This window comes from Dendrobates tinctorius, unplaced genomic scaffold (genome assembly GCF_039654945.1).
Source record: "Dendrobates tinctorius isolate UK_male_01 unplaced genomic scaffold, ASM3965494v1 ptg000120l, whole genome shotgun sequence".
In the NCBI taxonomy this organism is placed as follows: domain Eukaryota; kingdom Metazoa; phylum Chordata; class Amphibia; order Anura; family Dendrobatidae; genus Dendrobates; species Dendrobates tinctorius.
The window spans coordinates 23,988,244-24,011,133 of NW_027361788.1; the positions used below are offsets into that span (position 1 = coordinate 23,988,244).

The 22,890-nt window shown below is 40.7% G+C and overlaps 1 protein-coding gene across 1 annotated transcript in view; it reads left to right on the forward strand.

The window, feature by feature from the left end:
* SLC6A8 (solute carrier family 6 member 8) overlaps positions 1–8,832 on the forward strand; it is a 75,219-nt gene extending 66,387 nt beyond the window's left edge. The window contains exon 13 of the mRNA XM_073590921.1: positions 153–8,832. Within this exon, the coding sequence (XP_073447022.1) occupies positions 153–290 (138 nt within the window). The 3' untranslated portion in view covers positions 291–8,832. The remainder of the gene's footprint in view (positions 1–152) is intronic.
* Positions 8,833–22,890: the final 14,058 nt, after the last annotated feature.

Consider the following 22,890-nt stretch of genomic DNA (forward strand, 5'->3'; position numbering starts at 1 on the left):
CTTTCATATCTCTTTGAATTAAATTTAACATAGATCATTGCCTTGTCCTGAAAACTGTCTTCTTCTTTTCAGCTATTAAAGTAGTGATAATCCTTAAATAGAAGATTGCTCACCCCCATGTATCTAATGACCTTGTTGATCTTTATTGACAGCGTTGGCATCATCTGACTGAACCCATCTGGGGAGCTCATCATTTAGAATACATGGCACCTGATCCAGATGTCAAGAGCTTGACCAGCTTGAGCCCTATGTCGGATAACAAGGTCATCATCTTCGAGAGTGTTATGTGAAGTGAGAGTCTACAACCTGCGATCCTCTGAGGGTTTTACCTCGGTCCTAATCTCCATCTTCAATCAATAACAAAAATGGACAGTAAATTCCAACTTACAATGCAAACATCTCCTCCACCCAATGTTAAATCACCAAGATGTGAAATGATTGTGCCACACCATTGATGGTAATGGTGAAGTAAATGTGAAGAATTTCCCACAAGATTGGGTCTTCTACCTCTAAAATATGGTTCGTTTTGAGAAAACAAATCTGGAAATTTACATAATGAACTTCTGTTACTGCAATAGTACTAATTTCTGTCATGGATTACCAGCAAAAGTTTTGGCTACGAATCGGTTTTCTCATGTTTCTAGGTAGGAAGCATTAGGTGGCCAAAAAGGTGGACAGGTTGTTGAGATCTCCTTAACCAACATTGTTAATGGTTGTGTGCCTTCAGTGAACAAGCTGGTAGGACATCATCCACGAGATTAACGATTTAGGACCAGGAGACTACTATTCTGTTGGATCTCCAGTTAGGCATCTTTTAATGGTAAATCCTAGTACCCAGAGTATTTGTTGATGGAGAATCTCACCAACCTGGACTGATTTGTTTCAGGACATATTTGCAAAATCTAAAAGGAATATTTATGCCAAAAAGTAGACTACATAGAGCAGAGTAATTCCAGATTTACACTTTTTAGGGGGGAAGGGGGGTTGCCAAATGATTTTGGTATATCAAAATAAATCCCTGTCTTCCTTTACTACCAGGAAAACTCATCCCGAAATATCCATGAAAACAAATAGCAGGACAGACACCCATTGTGCACTACTATGGCGGGTTGCTTGCCAACATAAATAATACTGGTGTGCTTAGAAGGATTGCTATGCCCGCTTGGTGCCAACAATCAAGACAAAATTAGATGGCAAGCTGATATTTTTAACCCCTTAAAACATCAGCATTATATCCCATGCATGTACCCTCTGAAGGAAAGTGGGATGAGGTGACCAGGTCATTTCACTGACATCACCGCAGACAACAGCAACTGCTGAATTTGCACTTTTTTCTCTTTTTTAATTATTTTTAAATCAAAAATATTTGTGCATGCATTATGTGTGTACAGGTGACCCCGAGGACGCCACCGGTAGTAAATGACTTGTACAAAAAAGCAAACAAACACTAAATCGCTGCTCGTATTAGTATCTGTCCTCTGCTGAAAAGGGAGGTCTCTGCTGCTATAGGCACTGCTGTGACCGGCGTCCATTTTGTGCCTCTAGAAATAGTGAAACCTATGCATCAACCAATGCAAAGCTTTGGAATAAATATATACGTGTCTGTATTGGATATATATATATAATAGCAATCTATATATATACATATTATAGACACACACATCTATTAAAGATGCGTGTGTGTGCATATATATGTTACGAGTTAGGGGGTGGGCCAAAGCTGCATCAAAGACCAGACCGGTCTGCACGGGAACATAGACTGAACACTTGATACATCCCATTAACACACAAATACATCTCTTCTCTGTATGCCCCATTGTAAAAAAAATATACTTTATACCTGACATATGCAAAAGAAAAAAAATATGATGCATGCCAGCACCATCCTTGCCAACAAAAGTGGTCATTCTGTGGCATTTGGGATAAAATTATGCAGGACTTTCCGGTAAATTATCCCTTAAACTCATAACGGTAGGTAAATAAATATGCAGCAGGTTACCATTACCGTACGGTACGATGCATCAAGGGAAATTTCCAAAATCAACAATATTCACAAAAAAATACTTGAATTACACAATTGAATCTGATCAAACGCAAAACTACTCCCTAATATCACTGAGTGACAGACTGGAATGATATGCGCTTCCCAGCCCAGCATCCTTAACAGCAGATTTAGTATGCTCAATAGCTTTTTAAAAAAAAATAAAAAAAAAAAAAAAATGCAAATTTCTAATTTTATTATAAATATTTTTGTGTGGTAAAATGTAATTTTTATTTTTTTTGATGATATAACATGTATAGAGATAATGTTTTATGAAGGAAATATGAAAAATGCTATATTTTGTGACTTTGTGAAAAAGGGAAGAAGAATTAGGGTAACTTTTTGTGGGCTCTTCGCAGTAATTGTGATTCTGATATACTTCTCAGTCATGAGTATGTAAAAGGAGATTCAGTATTCGGTGTACATGAAGCAGTCCCTATCACAAATAGGCCTCATTTTTATACACGATGCACTAGGCCTTAATGGTTTCCTACAGCGACAAATCAAAGTTCAGTTTACATTTCCAAAGCTGCTTTGGAGAAATGAAAGCTGAGCTGTGATTGGTTGCTATGAGCAACAAGGTTCGTTATCTGAGAAATGAGGTCTATATGTTTTTATTATATGGTCATGAACTACATTTTTTTTTAATGGAGGCTATGTTTCCGTGGCAACAAATGCAAATTACAGTATTGGCTGAAATGAGCAACTGCTTCTCTTTCTGTCTGCACTGGTTGTTATAGATAATGGTGATCAGTGCAACCAATCAGAAACCACCTCTTATTTTGCCAATGAAAACAAGCATCTGATTGGTTGCCAAGTGCAACACTGATATCTTACCTCAGAAAGTGTCTTGAAGAAAGTTGGCGAGAGTCTAATAAAGTTTGTATAAAGAAGGAAATATTTATATTACAGAAAGTCTTATGTAAAAAAAAAGTCATCAGATAAAAATATAATCAAGAATTGAAAATGTGAATCAATATAATTTTATTCCACTCATACATGTGTCACTACCTCTCAGTAGCAGCAGGCTAGCAGCCATTGTTACTGAACGAATAGATGAAGTACTTAAAGGGGTAGTCTACTTCATTATTGTGGGAAAAAAAGGAGGAGGAAACGCTGAGGTTTCAAAAAATATACATAAAAAATAAATGTATAAATGTATATATTTCTATTATTTGGTACAGTATTATCATTTTCCTGATTATTACCTATCTAAAAAAGTTGGCTATCACCGTACAAACTAGCAAAAAAAATTAGAAAATGCTTGTTTTCTGCAGCACATCACCCCCTGTTAACAATATGGGCAGAAAGCGATTGTCGCTGTTTAACAGGTCAGTTAACGATTGCTGATTAACTTGTATATAGCTGCTCGATTACTGGCCTGGATCGGACACTGTTCAGGTGGCCATACACCATAGATACCTGTAGGCTGAATGCTCGACCAGCTGATAGCTATCTCTTTATACGCCTCAAACCACATGCATGCTCAAATTGGCCAAGTGTGCATGTCTTTTCAGTGGGGAACATGTCTGGATTGAGTGTTGAAATTCAACATTCCTAATCGTTCTCTCCCTTGACATCATCAGTTGGGGGAAGTGTGGAGGCCCTCAATCACATTCTATGGTCGGTCAGTTCTAATGTGTATGGAGCCTTTACTGAGAGAACCTGTGAGTCCTGCTTCCCCCGCCCACACACAGTGATTCACAGGACTCACAGGCTTTCTCTATGAGTTTTATCACTTTATATTTTGGAAATACTGTACTAAATGATAGAAAACTATATATTCCCTGGTTCAGCATCTCTTCTTCTGTAGTATGCTGTCCCAGATAGATGCCTGACAGATCCTCTTTAAATCAGTTGGACAAAAAATGGTCTGTATTTGGCCAGCCTCTACTTCTTAAAAAAAATCTGTATAGTTGACCAAAATACCTCACTGCCCTCCGAACAAAATAACTGGTATTTTACTATAGTCCGAGGCTGGACTATGCTAAAAGACGAGACTAGTCCGGTGCTGCCCAGGACTTTCTTCTTTCTGTTCCAAGTGATTGACAGCTCTCTCCCATATGTGTACATAGCCTGTCAATCAACTGGAGCAGGGCCAGGAGAAGCACCGGACTAGTCACATCTCTCCCTATAGTCCCCTATATAATCTTATTACTTCTGAGGACTTGAGGTCCAGATAAAAGAAATCCTACTGAAAATGTTTTGCCGAATTCACTATGGCTAAGAGTGATTTAGATCAGAAACGGTTTCACCTCTCACATAACCTATAGGTGAAACGCTTGGCACCATTAATCTGAATAACCGGCCATTTTCTTCGTAAACACTTATCCAATAAAATATTTCCAGCTCATAGTATTTGGGCTGACTGGGCCAAGACATTTCAGAGCATCCTAAGAACGAATTGGAGAGGCACTTCTGATGGAAACAATGAGTATTTAGAAGGAATGTGCAGGCTAAGTGAGTCTGGAAAGAGTCCTTGCCCATATTCCTTGGGTAATGATTACTATGGGTACTGTTGACTTACAGTTTAGTTAATCTTTTTATTGATCTGTTCTGTGAACATTTTGCTTGTCGGGTTAATTGTTTTATTACCTGAAGTCCATTGTATTCTAGTATATGAGTAACTCTCAACAAATCCATTCTGTATTATTTTGTAAATTCTGAAATACTTCAGCTTTAACATTTTATGGCGACTACCTCTCAATGGGGGGAGGGGGGTGGATGTTGGCTGTGAAATTTTTGGTCATGCAACTTCTAAGGTAATTTATACACAAGGCTTCTATGAAAGTCATTAAATTGGTTGTATAATATTAGAGAAACGTGGCTGCTTTCTTCCTGAAACGAGGTCAAGGGAATAGGTATAGGCTCAAATATAAGACTACCTTTCAAGAAAGCAGATATTTTTTTCTTCTTGTTTAACCCCTTTAAAGAATTCTCTACTCACTTCCAAAACTGTCATTTTTTTAAATTAAGAACAGAAGGCAGCATGACGATGAGTGGATACAGCTATCACGGTTGGATGGAAGTCAAATCCAGCCATACATTTTCCTTTGCCGTCTATGTATTAATTGGACTTCCTTTCTGGCATGTAGAGGTGGGTCCTAAGTAGGAATCACTTTCTGTAAATCTATATGCTCTAAAAGGGCAAAAATTGTCCTGATGGGACAACCTCTTCAAGGAGACATTTGAACGTCTTTCACTCATTGCCGTTCTGGCCATAAGCTGGAGCAGCTGTCACATATTTGGGAATCTCAATCTTAGGCCAAATTCAGATATTCATGAAATGGTCCGAGTATAAACCATGATGCACAGACTGTTCCCGAGTCTTCCAACCCAAACTCAACAGCCTCATAGGCATATATGATTCTGTTGAGTTCTGGATTGGAAACCCGTATTCAGTCTGTTCATCACAAGTCCGTACACGGACCATGTTTCAGAGACGTCTGAATGCTGTCTTAGGTTGGTAGATAGTAGACTAAAACCAATATGGTGCATAGCAGGCCACTATCTGCTTACCAGTGATAGGGTGACAGAGCTGAGGTTTTAGAGGAACGTTGATAAATTCCTTGTACCCATTTTCTCCAGAAAAAATGATCCTACATCAAAGGAGCTATATTTTTATGGTGCCACAATGTTCTTAATTCTTTATGCACCTTGTCTAATTTTATTGTTAATCTTTCTTGTGTTAAATTTGCTTATTTGAAATACATTTTTTCTGTATTTTTTTATTTTCTTGAGTTCGCCCTCTACCTATCTTAAGCCCAAGCATCGGACACTTTAAACATCTTTGTACATTGTTTTAGTCACCAGCATCACATAGAACAAGCCAAAAAAAGACTGAATTTCAGAAATGAAGCCATTGTACATTCTTGGAGTCTTCGAAACACTCATGCAATATCAATAGAAAGATGTTTTATTGTGTCCACATCAGTATTGTGAATTTTTGGGTTTTGAGGACTTTTAGGAATGACTACTAGGCATTCAATGCCTCCTCGTATACTGTGTAATACAGAAACATGATGGGTTCAAAACAGCTTGGTGGCTCTGGGTGGGAAGATTAATGCATCTAGATACCTAGATATATATATATATACAAATAAGTTATCATTTTCTTCAACTGCACCCTACCGATAGGATGTCTTTGTCTGATTGTTAGCTATGGCACCATTCTATCCATTAGATTTGTTGTACATTATGTTGGGGCAAAATGGACTGTTGATAACTTCAGAAGGGTTCAAAAAGTTACTAAATTTCTTTAACAATTATGATTGAAAAATTGAGATTTTACCTATTCAAGAATCGGGGTAAATTCAGAAAACATCTAGATCTAGACATAAGTCTGAAGAATATCCACAGTGCAAGTTTGGAATAGACAACAAGGAAGATATAGTGATTGATCTTCTACTGCCTTTTTTTTTTATGGGTTACTTTTGTTCTGCGGACACATTGAGTAAAACTTATAATTGTGTAGTCCATTGTTAACAGACATCTAATGGATCATCTATTGGCATTGTCTTCTTCTCAGCCATATTCACGCAATTAAATAACAAATTATTGGGACTGAAAATTAAAGAGGTAGTAAGGGAAAAAAATCTAGCTTTTCCCAACATTATCTGTCCATGGGCTTTTTTTGGTATTGCAACCCTTCACACAACCCTTTCATCAGGGCTGTGGAGTCGGTAAGCCAAACCTGCGACTCCGACTCCGACTCCTCAATTTCCCTTACACCGACTCCGACTCCAACTCCGACTCCGACTCCACGACTCCGACTCCCACACATATTGCTTATATTTAAATGAAAAATTTATTGTAGTACAATGTGAACCTCAGACATTTAATCATTTTTATGATCCAATAATCAAGATATTTAGATAGAACAGAATATATATTGGTGTACTACCCGGTTTTCATTCTTTTTGGTACAGATACGATATGGATAGACAGATATGGATAAATGGATAGATAGAGCAGATTTCTAATCTGCTTTTGCTATTGAAAACATTATCTATGAGCTCAAAAACCTTTCAGCTGATGCGGTTTTTTAAAAAGATGATCAGCTTTTGCAGCTGAAAAACGTATCCTCAAAAAACACAGGAAAAACGCTGTGTGTGAATGTAGCCTTAGATCAGGAATAGAACAGCCATTTATAGGACATTTCATAACTTTCCCAAACTCCTATGAAAAAATATTCAGCACATCCTGCATTGAATTACTGTACCCAATTTATTATATATTTTAGGAGTCGGAGTCGGTCCATTTTATACCGACTCCAACTCCGACTCCGACTCCACCAAAATGAGCACCGACTCCGACTCCACGACTCCGACTCCACAGCCCTGCTTTCAATCACACATTATTGACAGGCATGGTCTTTTCCAAATCCAGACATGCCTATTAAACAAGGCTATTCAAGGTTGTTCATTCATTGGTTGTTACACATTAACACATATTTGAGTTTTTAATATGTGACATCCCTCCCTGGGTCAACTAAACTGCAAGCTACTTCATTCAAGGCTTTATTGATTAAAGTTCACAAACATTTTTTCAAAAGTTTCATCGTATTTTCACTTGCATTTTGGTCACTGTCAACCAGGGGTCCACATTAAGATCGAGGGCCAACCTCAACCATAACTGTACTGATACTGAGACACATGAAGTAGTATAGGAAAAAGTCAATCAAAGGGCCACTGTAATATGGTATTAGGCTACTGCCAACTGGTTTACTATTAGTATTGGTAGAAGATAATGTCTTATGAAGTGACCGCCAGTTGTGGACCTGTTCTGTAAACCATTGATCAATGTTCTGTAATAGGCTATGCTCATTAAAAAGTACTACGGTACTGGAATATCTCCCCCCCCACCCCAATTTTAACTTGGCACATATATTTGTGAATGTTATCTGTAACCCCTTTATCTTAACTCATTTTTGTGTGGTGGCACTTGAACTGTAGAACCAAGCCTACAAAGATAGGTTGCAGCCTAAGATGTCCTTGATCTATTACTTGTACTATGTGATTTTTCAACATGGTCAGTCTCCCATCTAGATTTTAAGCTTTTATAATAAAGCGCCCCATTAGATAACAACTGTTGGCAGAACAATGGTTCGGCTGGCAGATATCTCGACCGTCTATACGGTACACAGGAGAAGTCGCTCGTCTGAGTGCTCCTATGCTCTCTATGAAAGAGCAGCTGCCAGACATTTCTGGTAGTGGCTTAGGATAAGGATCGGCAGTCTGAAATTGGACATGCCGCATTCTTAACTCCCAATTGTCCGGGGTTCCAATGCACATTAGACTGTCAGCCAAACCCATCCTTATTCGTCAACGTTAGTCTATCATGGATGGGGGGCTTCATAGTTGTCACCCAGCTTCTGCTGTAATAGGAAATAGCGCACTAATCTTGTTTCTCTCAGTTGAGCCCTAGCTTTAGTTAGCTCTGCTAAGCCATACAGTCAACTGTAGCCCATGAATACATACATGTGGGTTGTAAGGTGCCTTAGTACTTAGTAGACATGACTCCAATTGTATAATAGGCTACCCTGGTACTTGCTTTCATAGACGGACAGGTCAAGCCTTGCACCCCTTCACTGAGCCAGATACTGAAATATTTCATTGGAGGTCCCAATGAATGTTATCTCAGTCTTCCTGTAGGAGCTTTGTAACATACCTCTGTAATATATTGTATCGCAAGGAGCTCCATGCTTTTTCACTGTGATTGTCTGCTAAGTATATTCACTGAAAATGGCAATAATAATATTAAAAGATGTGATTTTTTTTCGGGGAAAGAAATGTGTTGTTTTGTGTCTTTTTTTATGGTTGTCTAAATTTTTTTATCTTTAAACATGGCTGTTTCCCGCCAGAAACAGCGCCACATCAAACCATGTGTCAAGTCTGGTTATTGCAGCACTCCATTGAAGTGAATAGTGATTAAACTGCAATACCACGCATGAACAGGTGTGGTGCTGATTTTGGTAGAGAGCAGCAGTGGTCTTACTAATTTTGTACAACTCTTTTAAGATGGTTGTAACCGGAGGCAACAGACTGATGTGATATTATATTTGAATTTCACTTAGGAAGATATAGCGTGTTACATTTGGCCCAGCCTTTGAAAGCATTTTTCATCGAGGAGAGTGATTTTGTGCAAAAAAATTTGCAACTTTTTTAAAAATTGGAATTCATAAATATGGCAAAAATACATGTGCCACCTAATCTACATCTATTAAAATTAAGACCAATATTACCAATGATAACACATTACGAGGCTGAAATAATACAGTTAAACCATGTCCAAAACTAATACCACTACATAGTGAATGAATATTACCAATCTTCTACCATACAAAACACACTGTACAAAGACTAATATTTCTGATATAACCACTATACACCTACAGAACTCAGTGACTTCATTTCACCACCAAACTATTACTCAATAATAATAAAATAAAACACACTATGAAAGTATATGCATACGATTCCAATTTTAGAGGTGTTTACAGTAAAATCCATTTACTTTGACGTTCTTTAACATTTTCCGTTTTTCATTTCTGGCCCAGACCACTATAACAACTTCTTCCAGCCATGACCTGTATCAGTACTTTTAACTTCTCACATTTCCAGGACCTTCCTTAGCTTTTTCCTAATCTACACAATTTCCCCATCCTGATGCTCCCCCCAAATATGCATCTTTTTTTTCCCATTTTCCCCATCCATCACTGCACCTGCTGTGTTGCACATTTACCTCAATATTTTTTTTACATTAACATAATCACTTCCTAACGTGCTAGAAAGACAGCAACCCTGAAAACCATAGTGCCAAACAGTGCCCCTAAAAGTAAATGGTGCCAAACAGGTGGTAATAGTGTCCTAACAGGGTCTCCTCCGCTCCCTCCAACAATAATAGTGCCCCTTGTGTGCCCTCTAGACAGTCACAGACCACTGTATGCCCCATAGAAAGCAATAGTGTCCCCTCTGTGCTAACTAGAAAGTCCCATGAATGTTCCATGTGTTCATTCTGGAAAGTATTAGTATCACCTTTTTTGCCTCTAAACTGTATTAATGACCCTTATGGACTCCCTCAAGTATCCACATTAAGTAATAATCCCCCTGAGCATTCAGTAAAAAGTAATAATGCCCCCTGAAAAAGTAGTCATGCCCCCAGAGTGCCCTCTTTAAAATATAGTAATGCCCCCTCTAAAAATAATAAAGCCACCCTTTTGATCCCCTTAAAAATTAAATTCACCTATTCAAAATCCCCGACCATCAGAGCAAGTGAATCTTCTATTCCTTAGTGTATGTTTCCATGGGCCGGAATCCCTGAGCTTTGGACGCAGCAGATAACCCGCTCCGCCAAAATCGCCGCTCCCTGTTGTACGTGCGGTGATTCCTGATGTGTTAATTGAATGTCTCCGCAAGATAAAATAGACATGCTGCGGTCTGGAAAGATGCACCGCATGTCCGGTTACGCAGGGCCACCAGATGCGGCCGTGCACACATAGTGGAGACGGGATTTCATAAAATCCCCTCCACTATGCTGTAACATTTGGACGCTGCGGCTGTACGCAGCGTCCAATCCGCAGCAAATCTTGAAGGATTCCGGCCCGTGGAAACATACCCTTATACATAGCAGACTGGAGCAGGCGGCACAATGCAGTGACATCTTTGTGCTGCCAATGCCAGGACAATGACCCGTCTACAGAATGGAGACTGATAGGGCAGGGAGCTGATGGCACACCACTGAAACAATTGCACCAGAAAATGGCTGAAATGTAATACTAAATGTGCCCCCATGGTTTGCGCCACCAGTATGAACAAGGCACCTTCGATCCCACTTCTCAGGATGGTGATTGACAAGCCTTTGTGTATGTTGCATGCTGTCCCAGCTCTGGAAATAATCCAAAGTCTTTATTTTTGCCCCTAACATATGCAGTTTTCTGCAGGAATAACTTGGGATGACCCCTCTGCACCAGCATAGAAATATCCATCTGGTCACAAGACTAGGACTTTCCAAAGAGCACAGGACAGAAATAGTGCAGTGAGTCAGATGCGGAGCGTGCCGTGTGCATGTGGTTGGACTCTCTTCGTAAAAGATACCAAACAGTAACCAGAGCTCAGGAGGGATCATAGGTGTTAAAATTGGTTTTGCGTTTCCAAGAAACCTTTACTGCCAGGGAACTGTATATGTGTATCAGGTATAGTTACCAAACCGGACCAAGACTCCATATTCGAGGGGCACAGAACGGCAAAAGATAACTTCCTAATCCAATTACTTCCTTAAGAAGAAGAACATGCAGAGTGTTGGCACATACTGACACCATGGGGAAGCAATGTCAGTGATGAGCAGAGGGTACAGAGAGTCTGCAGGCAGGGAAACGAAACAATGCTGGAAGGTGATGTTTCAGGTCCTACAGAATTAGAAGGAAAATTAGTCCAGTTCTAAGATTTGAGTTTTTGGTGAGTTCTTGATGTTGCAGATTTTCTGTAGCATTTCTGCACCTATTAAGAAAATTATGTTACTTGCAGTTTTTCAGAACTATGCAGCATGAAAAACTCAATGTGGGAACGTAGCCTAATTGTCAATGAGTCCAATTGTCAATGTGAAATCTACATATTGATTCCGCAGTTACGGGCATCATGTGAGGTCTGTTTGATGACCTATAAAAAGGGTTGTATTAAGTCTGAACCAGTGAGCTGTACAATTGCTGCCACCACAAATTCCACCAATAATAAAATAAGATAGTGTTTGCTAATATGATGGCACAATGATGGGAACCAGGTAGACCTTTTATAGTCAGTGGTGCACCACTGGGCACTGTTGGTTTCCATCCTGTGCGGTCTATGTCACTGCTCTCATTTTTGTTTTTAAAACTTGCGCTTTAGTCTGAGCCATCAAATAGCTTTAAAGTAATTGGAATATCAGCCAAAAACCAGAGACACCATCTGTAGACAGATTGCAGAGCTCCTGATCCTCGTCAGTACAGAGTAGAGCAATGGTTGGCTGGGTGAAGTTACTGGTTCTCCATCTGGTGCAGGAGTCTCGCATGCAATGTTCCCAGTGAAAAAGGATGCAAATAAGAAAGAAAAACTCTATCTCTAGTGCCGTCTATTGTTGGTTACTCACCCAGCCAACCCGTACCTTACCCTGTATTTTTCTGGTGTCCTTACTCATGTTTCAGGGCTCTTTAATAGGTCAGACATTAAATTGCAGGATAGTTACTAACAACTAGCACCAGTGAGAGGTTTATTCCTTTTGGAGGAGAGTTAGTTTGCATATTTCTCCCAGGTGACATTGCCTGTGATATTCTATATCAGATGGATCTCTACAAGGAGAATCTGCACCTTCTAAAAGAACAACAGAGAATCCTTGTGTCACGCTTCAAGCCCTGCACTAAAGAATAACATGGTTTATCAGCTTTGATCGGAGTGTTCCTGTGACCCACTGCACCACCTGAGACATTGCACAGGCTGTCATTCACAGGGATTGCACATGTGCAGTAAGGTACTGATGACTAACAATCTGCTCATGCGCTACCCCCAAGAATGATGGTGCATGCGTGAGATCTTGGTCTGGGGAAACAGGTCACAGAGACAAGTGAGGGTGGCGGCAAGAGGAAAGGACAGTGAGGTGTAAGTACAAGCTAAGCCCCTTGCACTTGTGATCTCATTTACATAAAGGTTTGCCAATAGATTCCTAGAAAACAGAGGCACGGGCTTTTAATATAAAGATATGGATGTCATCAATATATTTCAGATTTTTAACATAGATGACATTAGTTTAAGGTTTAAAAGCCTGCTGACAGGTTCTCTTTAAGCAGTGTGATGTGCTATTTGTCTTTTGAGGACCAAAGCCCTGTGACCTGTCCATTCCTCAATGAGTAATCGTCAAAAGTCCCATGACTATTGTTCATGATGGGGACAGCCAGGCTCTGGCCATTATTACACATGAAAAGCATGGCCGACATGGTTTAGAAACATAAACCAGAAGTGGAAAATTATTATCAAATCACGTGAGTTCTCTGAAACAAATATTATCTGGAAACTAGAAGTGGAAGTGCCGACCTCCTAGCTCAGTCAATTCCTGATAGGTGAAAGCTCCCCTGAAAACTAAGTGGCCACTTTACCTACATAACATATGGTGAGGGAAATTGTTGGGGTAGGAGTTGGAAATTTAAACAGTAATTATTCACAGATATTGACAACCATAGATTATTTCAGGGCTGGATGGATTTCAGACAATGGCTTCAGCTGTATCTAAGAAATCTTGGTCTCCCGCACAGGTAACAGATGTGGACAAAACCATTAACGGTTACATTACCCCCCTTTCCCCATTGTTATCGTGCTACTATTCATGAAGCAGGAAGATCAGCATGAATTATAGGAGATGGAAAGAAACCAAAAAAGTTGCTAAAAGGTTACATAAAAAATAAAATACTCAAAGTTGTGTGCCCTAAGAGCTCGCTGATACCAGCGCGGTCCTGTAACAGGAGCCACCGGGGTAACAAGTCCATTCATGACATTTCTTCTGCCTAAGTCTTCCCCCATCACCCGTGAGTAATATTATTGAGAAGTGGAAGGAATCAGAGCAACTCAGCCACAAAGTGGAGACCCCGTAATGTTACAGACCGGGGGGGGGGGCCGAGTGCTGAGGAGCTAAGAGCAGAAAAGTCACCAACGCTCTGCTGACTCCATAACTGCAGGGACCTGACCTTCTCTCATATAACATCAGCACAAACATTGTGCCCCCCCCCAGCCGGCAGCTTCATGGCTGAGTAGCTGCATGCAGCTGTACTTCACCAAGCACGATGCTGAGTGTCGGATGGAGTGGTGTAAAGGCGCCACCACTGGACTCTGGAGGAGACATGGTTTGTGCAGTGTCAGATTACACTTCTCTATCTGGAGTCTGATGGAGGAGTCTGTGTTTGGTGAATGCCAGGCGCACGTTACCCCCTTGACTGCACTGTGCCCACTATATAGTTTGATGGAGAAGGGGTAATGCTATAGGCTTGTTATCAGGGGTTGGCCTAAGCCTCTTAGTTTCAGTGAAGGGAAATCTTAATGCTTCAACGCAAGACATTGTGGACAATTGTAGCTTCCAGCTTTGAGCGAACAGTTTGAGGAAGGTCCTTTATGTTCCCCATGACTGTCCCCAGTGCACAAGCTCCATACAGACATGGAGGGGGAGTTTGGTAGGAAGAACATGAGCGGCCACACAGAGCCCGGACCCCAACCCCATAGAACACCTTTGGGTTAAACTAGAAGATTGTGAGCCCGGCCTTTCCCCAACATCAGTGTCTGAGCTAATAAATGCTCTTCTTAATGAATGGAGAAAGATTTCCACAGAAACCTCCAAAATCTTGAAAAACCCTTCCCAGAAGTGTGGAGGTTGTTAGATCTGTAAAGGGGAAACAACTTCATCATGTCAGTGTCTAAAGATTACTATATGGATTATATTATTATAGAATGGGAGATCAAAAAACCTCATGTGTGGGAAATGTGAAGGTGTCCCAATACTTTTGTCTCATTGGAAAGGGCTTGTATTTATGGGTGTTTATGGCTTGGGTGCACGTTACATTGTGCACGTGGTGATATCTCATCACAAGGACCAAGGAACTCCGTCTTCGCACACCATATTCTATATTTGGCCTATGAGGCTCCCAATGAGGAGACAAAGCTTCTTTCACAGGTATCAATAATAGATCAGTATTTTTAGATCTGTCATGCTGACTTCTGGCCTACATACTTACAGCGTGGACCTCCTAATACAGTAATATTAGTGATGATAAAATAACAATAATGAGAGAGAGAAGAATGCAGCAAACAATTTGAAAGTACATCCTTTTTTGGAATATATATACATATACACACAGTTGTGCTCAAAAGTCTATATAACCTGGCAGAATTTTTGCTTTCTTGGCCTTTTTTCAGAGCGTATGAATGATAACATCAAAACTTTTTCTCCACTCATGGTTAGTGGTTGGGTGAAGCCATTTATTGTCAAACTACTGTTTTTTCTCTTTTTAAATCATAATGACAACCCAAAACATCCAAATGACCCTGATCAAAAGTTCACATACCCCATTTCTTAATACCGAGTATTGTCCCCTCTAACATCAATGACAGCTTGAAGTCTTTGGTGGTAGTTGTGGATGAGGTTCTTTATTTTCTCAGATGGTAAAGCTGCCCACTCTTCTTGACAAAAAGCCTCCAGTTCCTGTAAGTTCCTGGGCTGTCTAGCATGAACTGCACGCTTGAGATCTCCCCAGAGTGGCTCAATGATATTTAGGTCAGGAAACTGAGATGGTCACTCTAGAACCTTCACTTTATTCTGCTGTAGCCAATGACAGGTCGACTTGGCCTTGTGTTTTGGATCGTTGTCATGTTGGAACGTCCAAGTACGTCCCATGCGCAGCTTCCGGGCTGATGAGTGCAAATTTGCCTCCAGTATTTGCCTATAATGTGCTGCATTAATCTTTCCTTCAACTTTGAACAAGTTTCCTGTGCCTTTGTAGCTCACACATCACCATATCATCAGCAATCCACCTCCGTGCTTTACAGTAGGAACAGTGTTCCTTTCATCATAGGCCTTGTTGACCTCTCTCTAAATGTAACGTTTATGGTTGTGGCCAAAAAGTTCAATTTTGGTCTCATCACTCCAAATTACCATGTTCCAGAAGTTTTAAGGCTTGTCTCCGTGCTGTTTTGCTTATTGTAGGTGAGATACTTTGTGGCATTTGCCCAGTAATGGCTTTCTTCTGGCGACTCAGTCATTCAGCCCATTTTTCTTCAAGTGCCTCCTTATTGCGCATTTTAAAACAGCCACACCGCTACTTTTCAGAGAGTCCAGTATTTCAGCTGATGTTACTTGTGGGTTTTTCTTTGCATCCCGAAAAATTTCTCTGGCAATTATGGACAAAATTTTTGTTGGTCTACCTGATCATGGTTTTGTTTTTAGAGAGACCCTGATTTTCCACTTGTTAATCAGAGTTTGAACGCTGCTGACTGGCATTATCAATTCCTTGGATATCTTTTTGTATCCCTTTCCTGTTTTATACAGTTCAACTTGCTTTCCCCATGACTCACAATCCAGAAATGTCGGTGGCTGGATGAAAGATGCAGGAGTCTGTCTGGATCCCAGAAACTCACTTAGCTTTTATACACACACACTGATTACAAGCAAACAGGTCACAGGTGAGGATGTTACCTTCAGTAGCCATTCAAACCCATTTGTGTCAACTTCTGTGCATGATATCAGGCCAAAATCACCAGGGTATGTGAACTTTTGATCAGGGCGATTTGCATGTTTTGGGTTGTCATTAGGATTTAAAAAGAGAAAACACAGTAGTTTGACAAGAAATGGCTTTATCCAACCACTAGCCATGAGTGGAGAAAAAGTTTTGGTGTTGCCATTCATATTCTCTGACAAAAGGCTAAGAAAGCAAAATTCTGGTGTATGTAAACCTTTGAGCACAACTAGATAGATAGATATTCTGTCTTCTGCATTCCTGGTATAATATTTGAGGACCAATATTTGCCGTTTTACGCTGACTTTAGGTAAGGGTACCATTACACTTAGCGACGCACCAGCGATCCCAACACTGATCCGACTTGGTAAGGATCGCTGGTGTGTCGCTAAATGGTCGCTAGTAAGCTGTCAGATTTACCCAACGACGCAGCAACGATTCAGCGATCCGTATAACGACCTCGGCGGTCGTTAGAACCTTGTCACACAGCAGCAATTCTGACGACTCCCGCCTGTGTCCATGATTTCTGAGTCGCTAAGGAGGTCGCTTGTCGGTGTCAGACACAGCGATGCGCGCTGGCCAGCAGGACACCAGACATTTGAGCACGATCAGTGACATCGCAGTGGGGGCCCGGTCGCTGCTAAGTATCACACGTAACGAGATCGCTGGCGAGGTCGCTGTTGCGTCACAAAATTGGTGACGCTTCAGCGATCTCGCTACCGATCTCGCTATGTGAGACGGGGCCTTTAGTTGTCCAAGAAAATGCATTCTAGTATACAGATGCAGCACAGGAGAAGTATTGGTAGCTAGAGTGAGAACTATGAAGCTATCATCACAGAGATCTACCGTTCTAGGTCACTGTAGAAGACAGGCTGAGTGGGCAAGGTGAAGAGGTGGTCAACAACCATCATTTAACATTTTAATTCCTATTTCAATAACAATATGGAAGAGGCCAGGAGCCATTTGGTGAGCTGCATTTCTTGCTACATGTTCACAGACTTACCAGTGCAAAAGCCAAACTTCACATGCCACAAATACAAGCTTGTGTCCCTGTTGGAGGAAAAGTTGCAAAATCTTGAAGAGAGGTCAGCTACATTGAAGATCATTAAGGAAGGTGAAGAGTTCTTCGACAGAGCTGAATTATCTCTTCATGTTACAGAAAGAGAAGAAATTCTAAGTGCTCCTGAAGAAACAGAGGAATGGAAACATGTGACCCAGAGAAGCAGGAGGATCAGGAGGCAGTCAGCGCCCATACTGCTCAGGAACCAGTACCAGGCTCTTACGCAGGAGAATGATGAAGAAATACATCAGGATAAGACTTTGCCCACAAACAGCAACCTTGTACGCCTTCAGAATCCTCCTGGATGGAGAAAGAAAAATGTTGTGAAGAAGAAACAGAGAGTGGTGGTCATGGGGGATTCACTGTTGAGAGGAACAGAGGCCGCTATCTGCAGACCAGATATAACCTCAAGAGAAATGTACTGTCTTCCAGGTGCAAAAATTAAAGATGTGTCTGACAGGATATCAGGACTCTTCAGACCTACAGATGACTACCCATTCCTGCTCATACATGTGGAGACAAATGACACAGCAAGAAACGACCTGGAAACCATCTGCAGAGACTTTGAAAACTTAGGTAAGAAAGTGAAAGAACTGGGAGCGCAGGTGGTCTTCTCTTCCATCCTCCCAGTGGATGGCCATGGAACAAGGAGGTGGAATAAGATTCTGCAGGTGAACAACTGGCTACGTCGATGGTGCCGTCAGCAAGGATTTGGATTTCTGGATCACGAAGTGAATTATCTATACGAAGGACTACTTGCTAGAGATGGAGTGCACCTTACGAAGACTGGAAGATATGTATTTGGAAGTCGCCTTGCTACACTCATCAGGAGAGTTTTAAACTAGAACAATGTGGGAAGGGAAGCAAAAGGTCAGAAAAAGCCATACACCTGACAAATGCTATTGAGAACTCTGCTATTAGAAGTGGAAAGGAAGAACAAAGACCAAAGAATCTAAATAATAAAAATATTGGAGAAAGAGAAACCAATCACAACCTAAAATGTTTCTATACTAATGCACAAAGCATGGGCAACAAACAAGGAGAACTGGAACTACTAACACAGGAAAAGAAATATGATGTCATTGGAATCACTGAAACTTGGTGGGACAATACACATGATTGGAATACAAGGCTAGAAGGATACAACTTATTTGCTAGAAATAGACTTGATAAACGAGGAGGAGGTGTCGCATTATATGTTAGAAACGCGTATGTCTGTACAGAAATTGAAGCTTCAGAGACTGGGAGTTATCTGGAAATTGTTTGGGTAAGAATACATGTACAGAACAATGGAAAGGACACCACTGTAGGCATTTACTACAGGCCGCCTGTACAAGCTGAAGATATGGATGAACTCTTTATGTATCAAATGGCCAAGTTCTCCAAAAAATATGACATAGGTGTCATTGGAGATTTCAACTATCCTGACATTTGTTGGGAATCTCTCTCAGGCAAAACTAACAGGTCAAGGAAATTCTTATCCTCTCTTGCTGACAACTTTATCTTCCAAAAGGTAGGGGAGAAAACAAGGGGAACTGCTACCTTGGATCTAATCCTTATAAACAGGGAGGAAATGGTTGAGGAGGTAAAAGTGGCTGAGACCCTAGGAAGTAGTGACCATGCTATTTTAGAATTTTGGATAACTAGAGGAGGAAGACCTGAGAAGACTCAGATGTCAAGGTAACATTTCAGAAAGGCAGATTTTGAGGAATTGAGAAAGAGAATTGGAGGGATCCAATGGCTGGATATCCTTAAGGACAAAAATGTCCAGGAAGGATGGGAAATTTTGAAAAATGAAATTCTCAAAGCACAATTGTTAACAATTCCGAAAAGAGGGAAGAATAGGAAGTATTTAAGGAAACCAGGATGGATGAACACAGAACTTAAGCACATGCTAAAAAGGAAGAAAGAAATGTTCATGAAATGGAAAGAGGGAGGCATATCTAAAGAGGAACATATTGCTGTCTGCAGAACTTGCAGAGCACAGATCAAATTATTTAAAGCTGACAATGAATTGAGGCTTGCAAGAGATGTCAAAAGCAATAATAAAGGATTTTGGGGATATGTCAAAAGTAAAAGAAAAGTCAAAGATGCTATAGGATTTTTACAGGATGAAATTGATGAAATGGTAAGACAGGATGTTGAGAAGGCCGAACTTTTAAATTCCTATTTTGCACCTGTTTTCTCTCAGAAAGGAAATGTAACATCAACTGTTCTTCACTGTCCTATTAAGGGAATAGAAGAATCCAGGATATCTATAAATAGAAATATAGTGAGGAAACACTTAGCTAACCTAAATGAATTCAAGTCTCCAGGTCCAGATGAATTACACCCCAGAGTACTGAAGGAGATAGCAGAAGAAATTTTTGAACCTCTCTCCATAATCTTTGAAAATTCTTGGAGAACAGGAAAAGTCCCAGAAGACTGGAGAAGAGCAAATGTTGTTCCTATCTTCAAAAAGAGGAAGATGGACCCAGGCAACTATAGGCTGGTGAGTCTGACTTCTATACCAGGAAAGATCTTTGAACAAATTATTAAACAACATATAGGTAAGTACCTGGATAAGAATGAAGTGATTAAACAGAGTCAGCATGGGTTTGTAACTAATAAGTCATGTCAGACTAACTTAATTTCCTTCTATGACAGAATCACTGATTGGGTGGATCAGGGAAATGCTGTAGATATAGTATATCTTGACTTCAGCAAAGCATTTGACAAAGTATCTCACTCAATTCTTATTGAAAAAATGGCTAAGTATGGAATGAACAAGGCAACTGTTAGGTGGATTCATAACTGGCTTAGTGATTGGACCCAAAGAGTGGTCGTAAATAGCTGCACATCCAGTTGGATGAATGTCTCAAGTGGGGTACCACAGGGCTCTGTCCTGGGCCCTGTATTGTTCAACATCTTTATTAACGATTTAGATGAAGGAATTGAGGGTAAACTGATTAAATTTGCTGATGAGACAAAGCTTGGAGTGATAGCTAATACTAGAGAAGAGAGAGGATTCAAAAAGATATAAATAAACTGGAGCAGTGGGCAGCAACTAACAGAATAGTTTTTAACAGAAAAATGCAAAGCACTACATCTGGGCAATAAAAATGAAAAAAGCATATACAGAATGGGAGGAATAGGGCTAAGCAACAGCACATGTAAAAAAGACTTGGGTATACTAATAGATCACAGACTGAATATGAGTCAACAGTGTGATGCAGCAGCAAAAAAGGCAAATGCAATTCTAGGATGTATTAACAGAAGCATACAGTCTAGATCACGTGAAGTCATTATTGCCCTCTACTCCTCTTTGGTCAGACCTCATCTGGAATACTGTGTCTAGTTTTGTGTGCCACATTTTAAAAAAGACATCAACAAACTGGAGCAAGTTCACAAAAGAGCGACCAGAATCGTGACCGGTCTGCAAACCCTGTCTTATGAGGAAATGTTGCAGGATTTGGGAATGTTTAGTTTGCAAAAGAGAAGACTGAGAGGAGACTTAATAGCTGTCTACAAATATCTCAAGGGCTGTCACATTGTAGAAGGATCATCTTTATTCTCATTTGCACAAGGAAAGACTAGGAGCAATGGGATGAAACTGAATGGGAGGAGACACAGATTAGATATTAGAAAAAACTTTTTGAAAGTTAGAGTGATCAATGACTGGAATAGGCTGCCACGAGAGGTGGTGAGTTCTCCTTCAATAGAAGTCTTCAAACAGAGGCTGGACAAACATCTGTCTGGGATGATTTAGCGAATCCTGCTTTGAGCAGGGGGTTGGACCAGAAGGCCCAGGAGATCCCTTCCAACTCTACGATTCTATAAATCTTTTTTATATTTACTATTATTTTCAGCAGCTTTATAAAGTTTGTGCTTGAATGTAAGCAGGACGTGTACGTGATATGGACCAGGTAGTTAGATTTCGAGAGTGTAGCTCCCGCTCAAAGTCACAAGTTACAGGAATGCATTATGCAAGAATCAAGTCAGCTGTTGTGGTCATGTCATACAGTCCATCCTCTCCAGAAATGTCCTCCACCGGGGATCCCAGCATAGTGTGTAATGCAAGCTGCAAGATTATTTTTACAGGCAAGCAGCGTGCAGTAAATCTCAGTGTATTCGCTGCACAATACGTGATGGGGTCCGCTTCACTATCACATTGCATGGGTTAAATGGAAAGTACATACAAAATTATAAAAATACATAATAATAATCTATTTATATAATTGCCTTGTAATGTTTTCATTTCCTGTTTTGTAATGTTTTCATTTCCTGTTCTGTCCAGATGTCACAGTATCCCAGAATTCCAAGCGGAGGTAGTTCACCAACCGCCATATCGGGACACCCAAGTGATGGGTGTCTCAATATGGAAATTGCTGCTGGTACCAACCTATTGCACGGTACCACCAGCGGAACACCGTCGCATCACACACACACTCTAGCCACAGTACGCACCTAAGACTCACGCAGCCTCTTGCGCAACACCATCGCACTGTGCCTGCACGAATTCCAGGCAGGCGCAGTTAATATTTGGCTGATCCCGGAGGCAGATGCGCGACGTGTCTACAGGCAGAGGAAGCCGGTCACATTAAAGGGGTTTTCCCATGAATGAAAGTTCATTTTAAAAATTGTCTGTATCTGACCGTGTATGGAGCATATCACATCTCCTGGGCAGGGAAGGAAGCAAAAGACAATACTGACATTACAGCAGGGCATCACAGAGGATTCATTTTGTGAGGTAAAATATTTCACTGACTGTTTTTAAACAATATTTTACCTCACAAAATGTATCCTCTGTGATCTCCTGCTGTAATGTCAGTATTGTCTTTTGCTTGCTTCCTCCCCTGCCCAGGAGCTGTGGTATGTTCTGTACACGGTCAGACACAGACAATTTTTAACATGAACTTTCATTCGTGGGAAAACCCCTTTGAATAGAAATTCCTCCTGACATGCTGTGCACTGACTGTTTAGTGATGGAGTACACAGGTCAAACAAGAGATGACATGAGAGGAGAAGACAGAAGATGGGGGAGACAGGAAGCGCACAGGGGGGAGACAGTTCAAAAGGGACAGCACATGAGGGGAGAACACAGCACAGGAAGGAGAGAGACAGCAGACAAGGGAGATAGCTCATGGGGTAGACAGGTCAAAGAAGAGAGCACAGACGGGAGAAGTCAGCACATGGGGAAAGAGAGAGTGGATAGGTGGGTGAGCACATGGGGGGGAGAGATTCTCAACGCTGCAAAGCCTGCCCCCATTGTGACATTACCGCCCTCCCGATGCGATAGCATCGGGCCTCCATCTATTAATAAATATAATTTGTGAATAAATATGAAAAATATAATAATAATAATATTATACACATCAATGGAATTTTTCCATTGACAGGTATTATAAAAAAAAAACCAACCCACTATTGTAAGGTGTGCGGTAGGGGCACCACTTGTCTCTTAAAGGGGTTGTCCGGTCCAAACTGATAAGTCTGCAGTCACTCTGTGTGACTGTAGACTTATAAATTCCCTTAGCACATGTACTGTGCGCTGCGAGAATCCGCCGG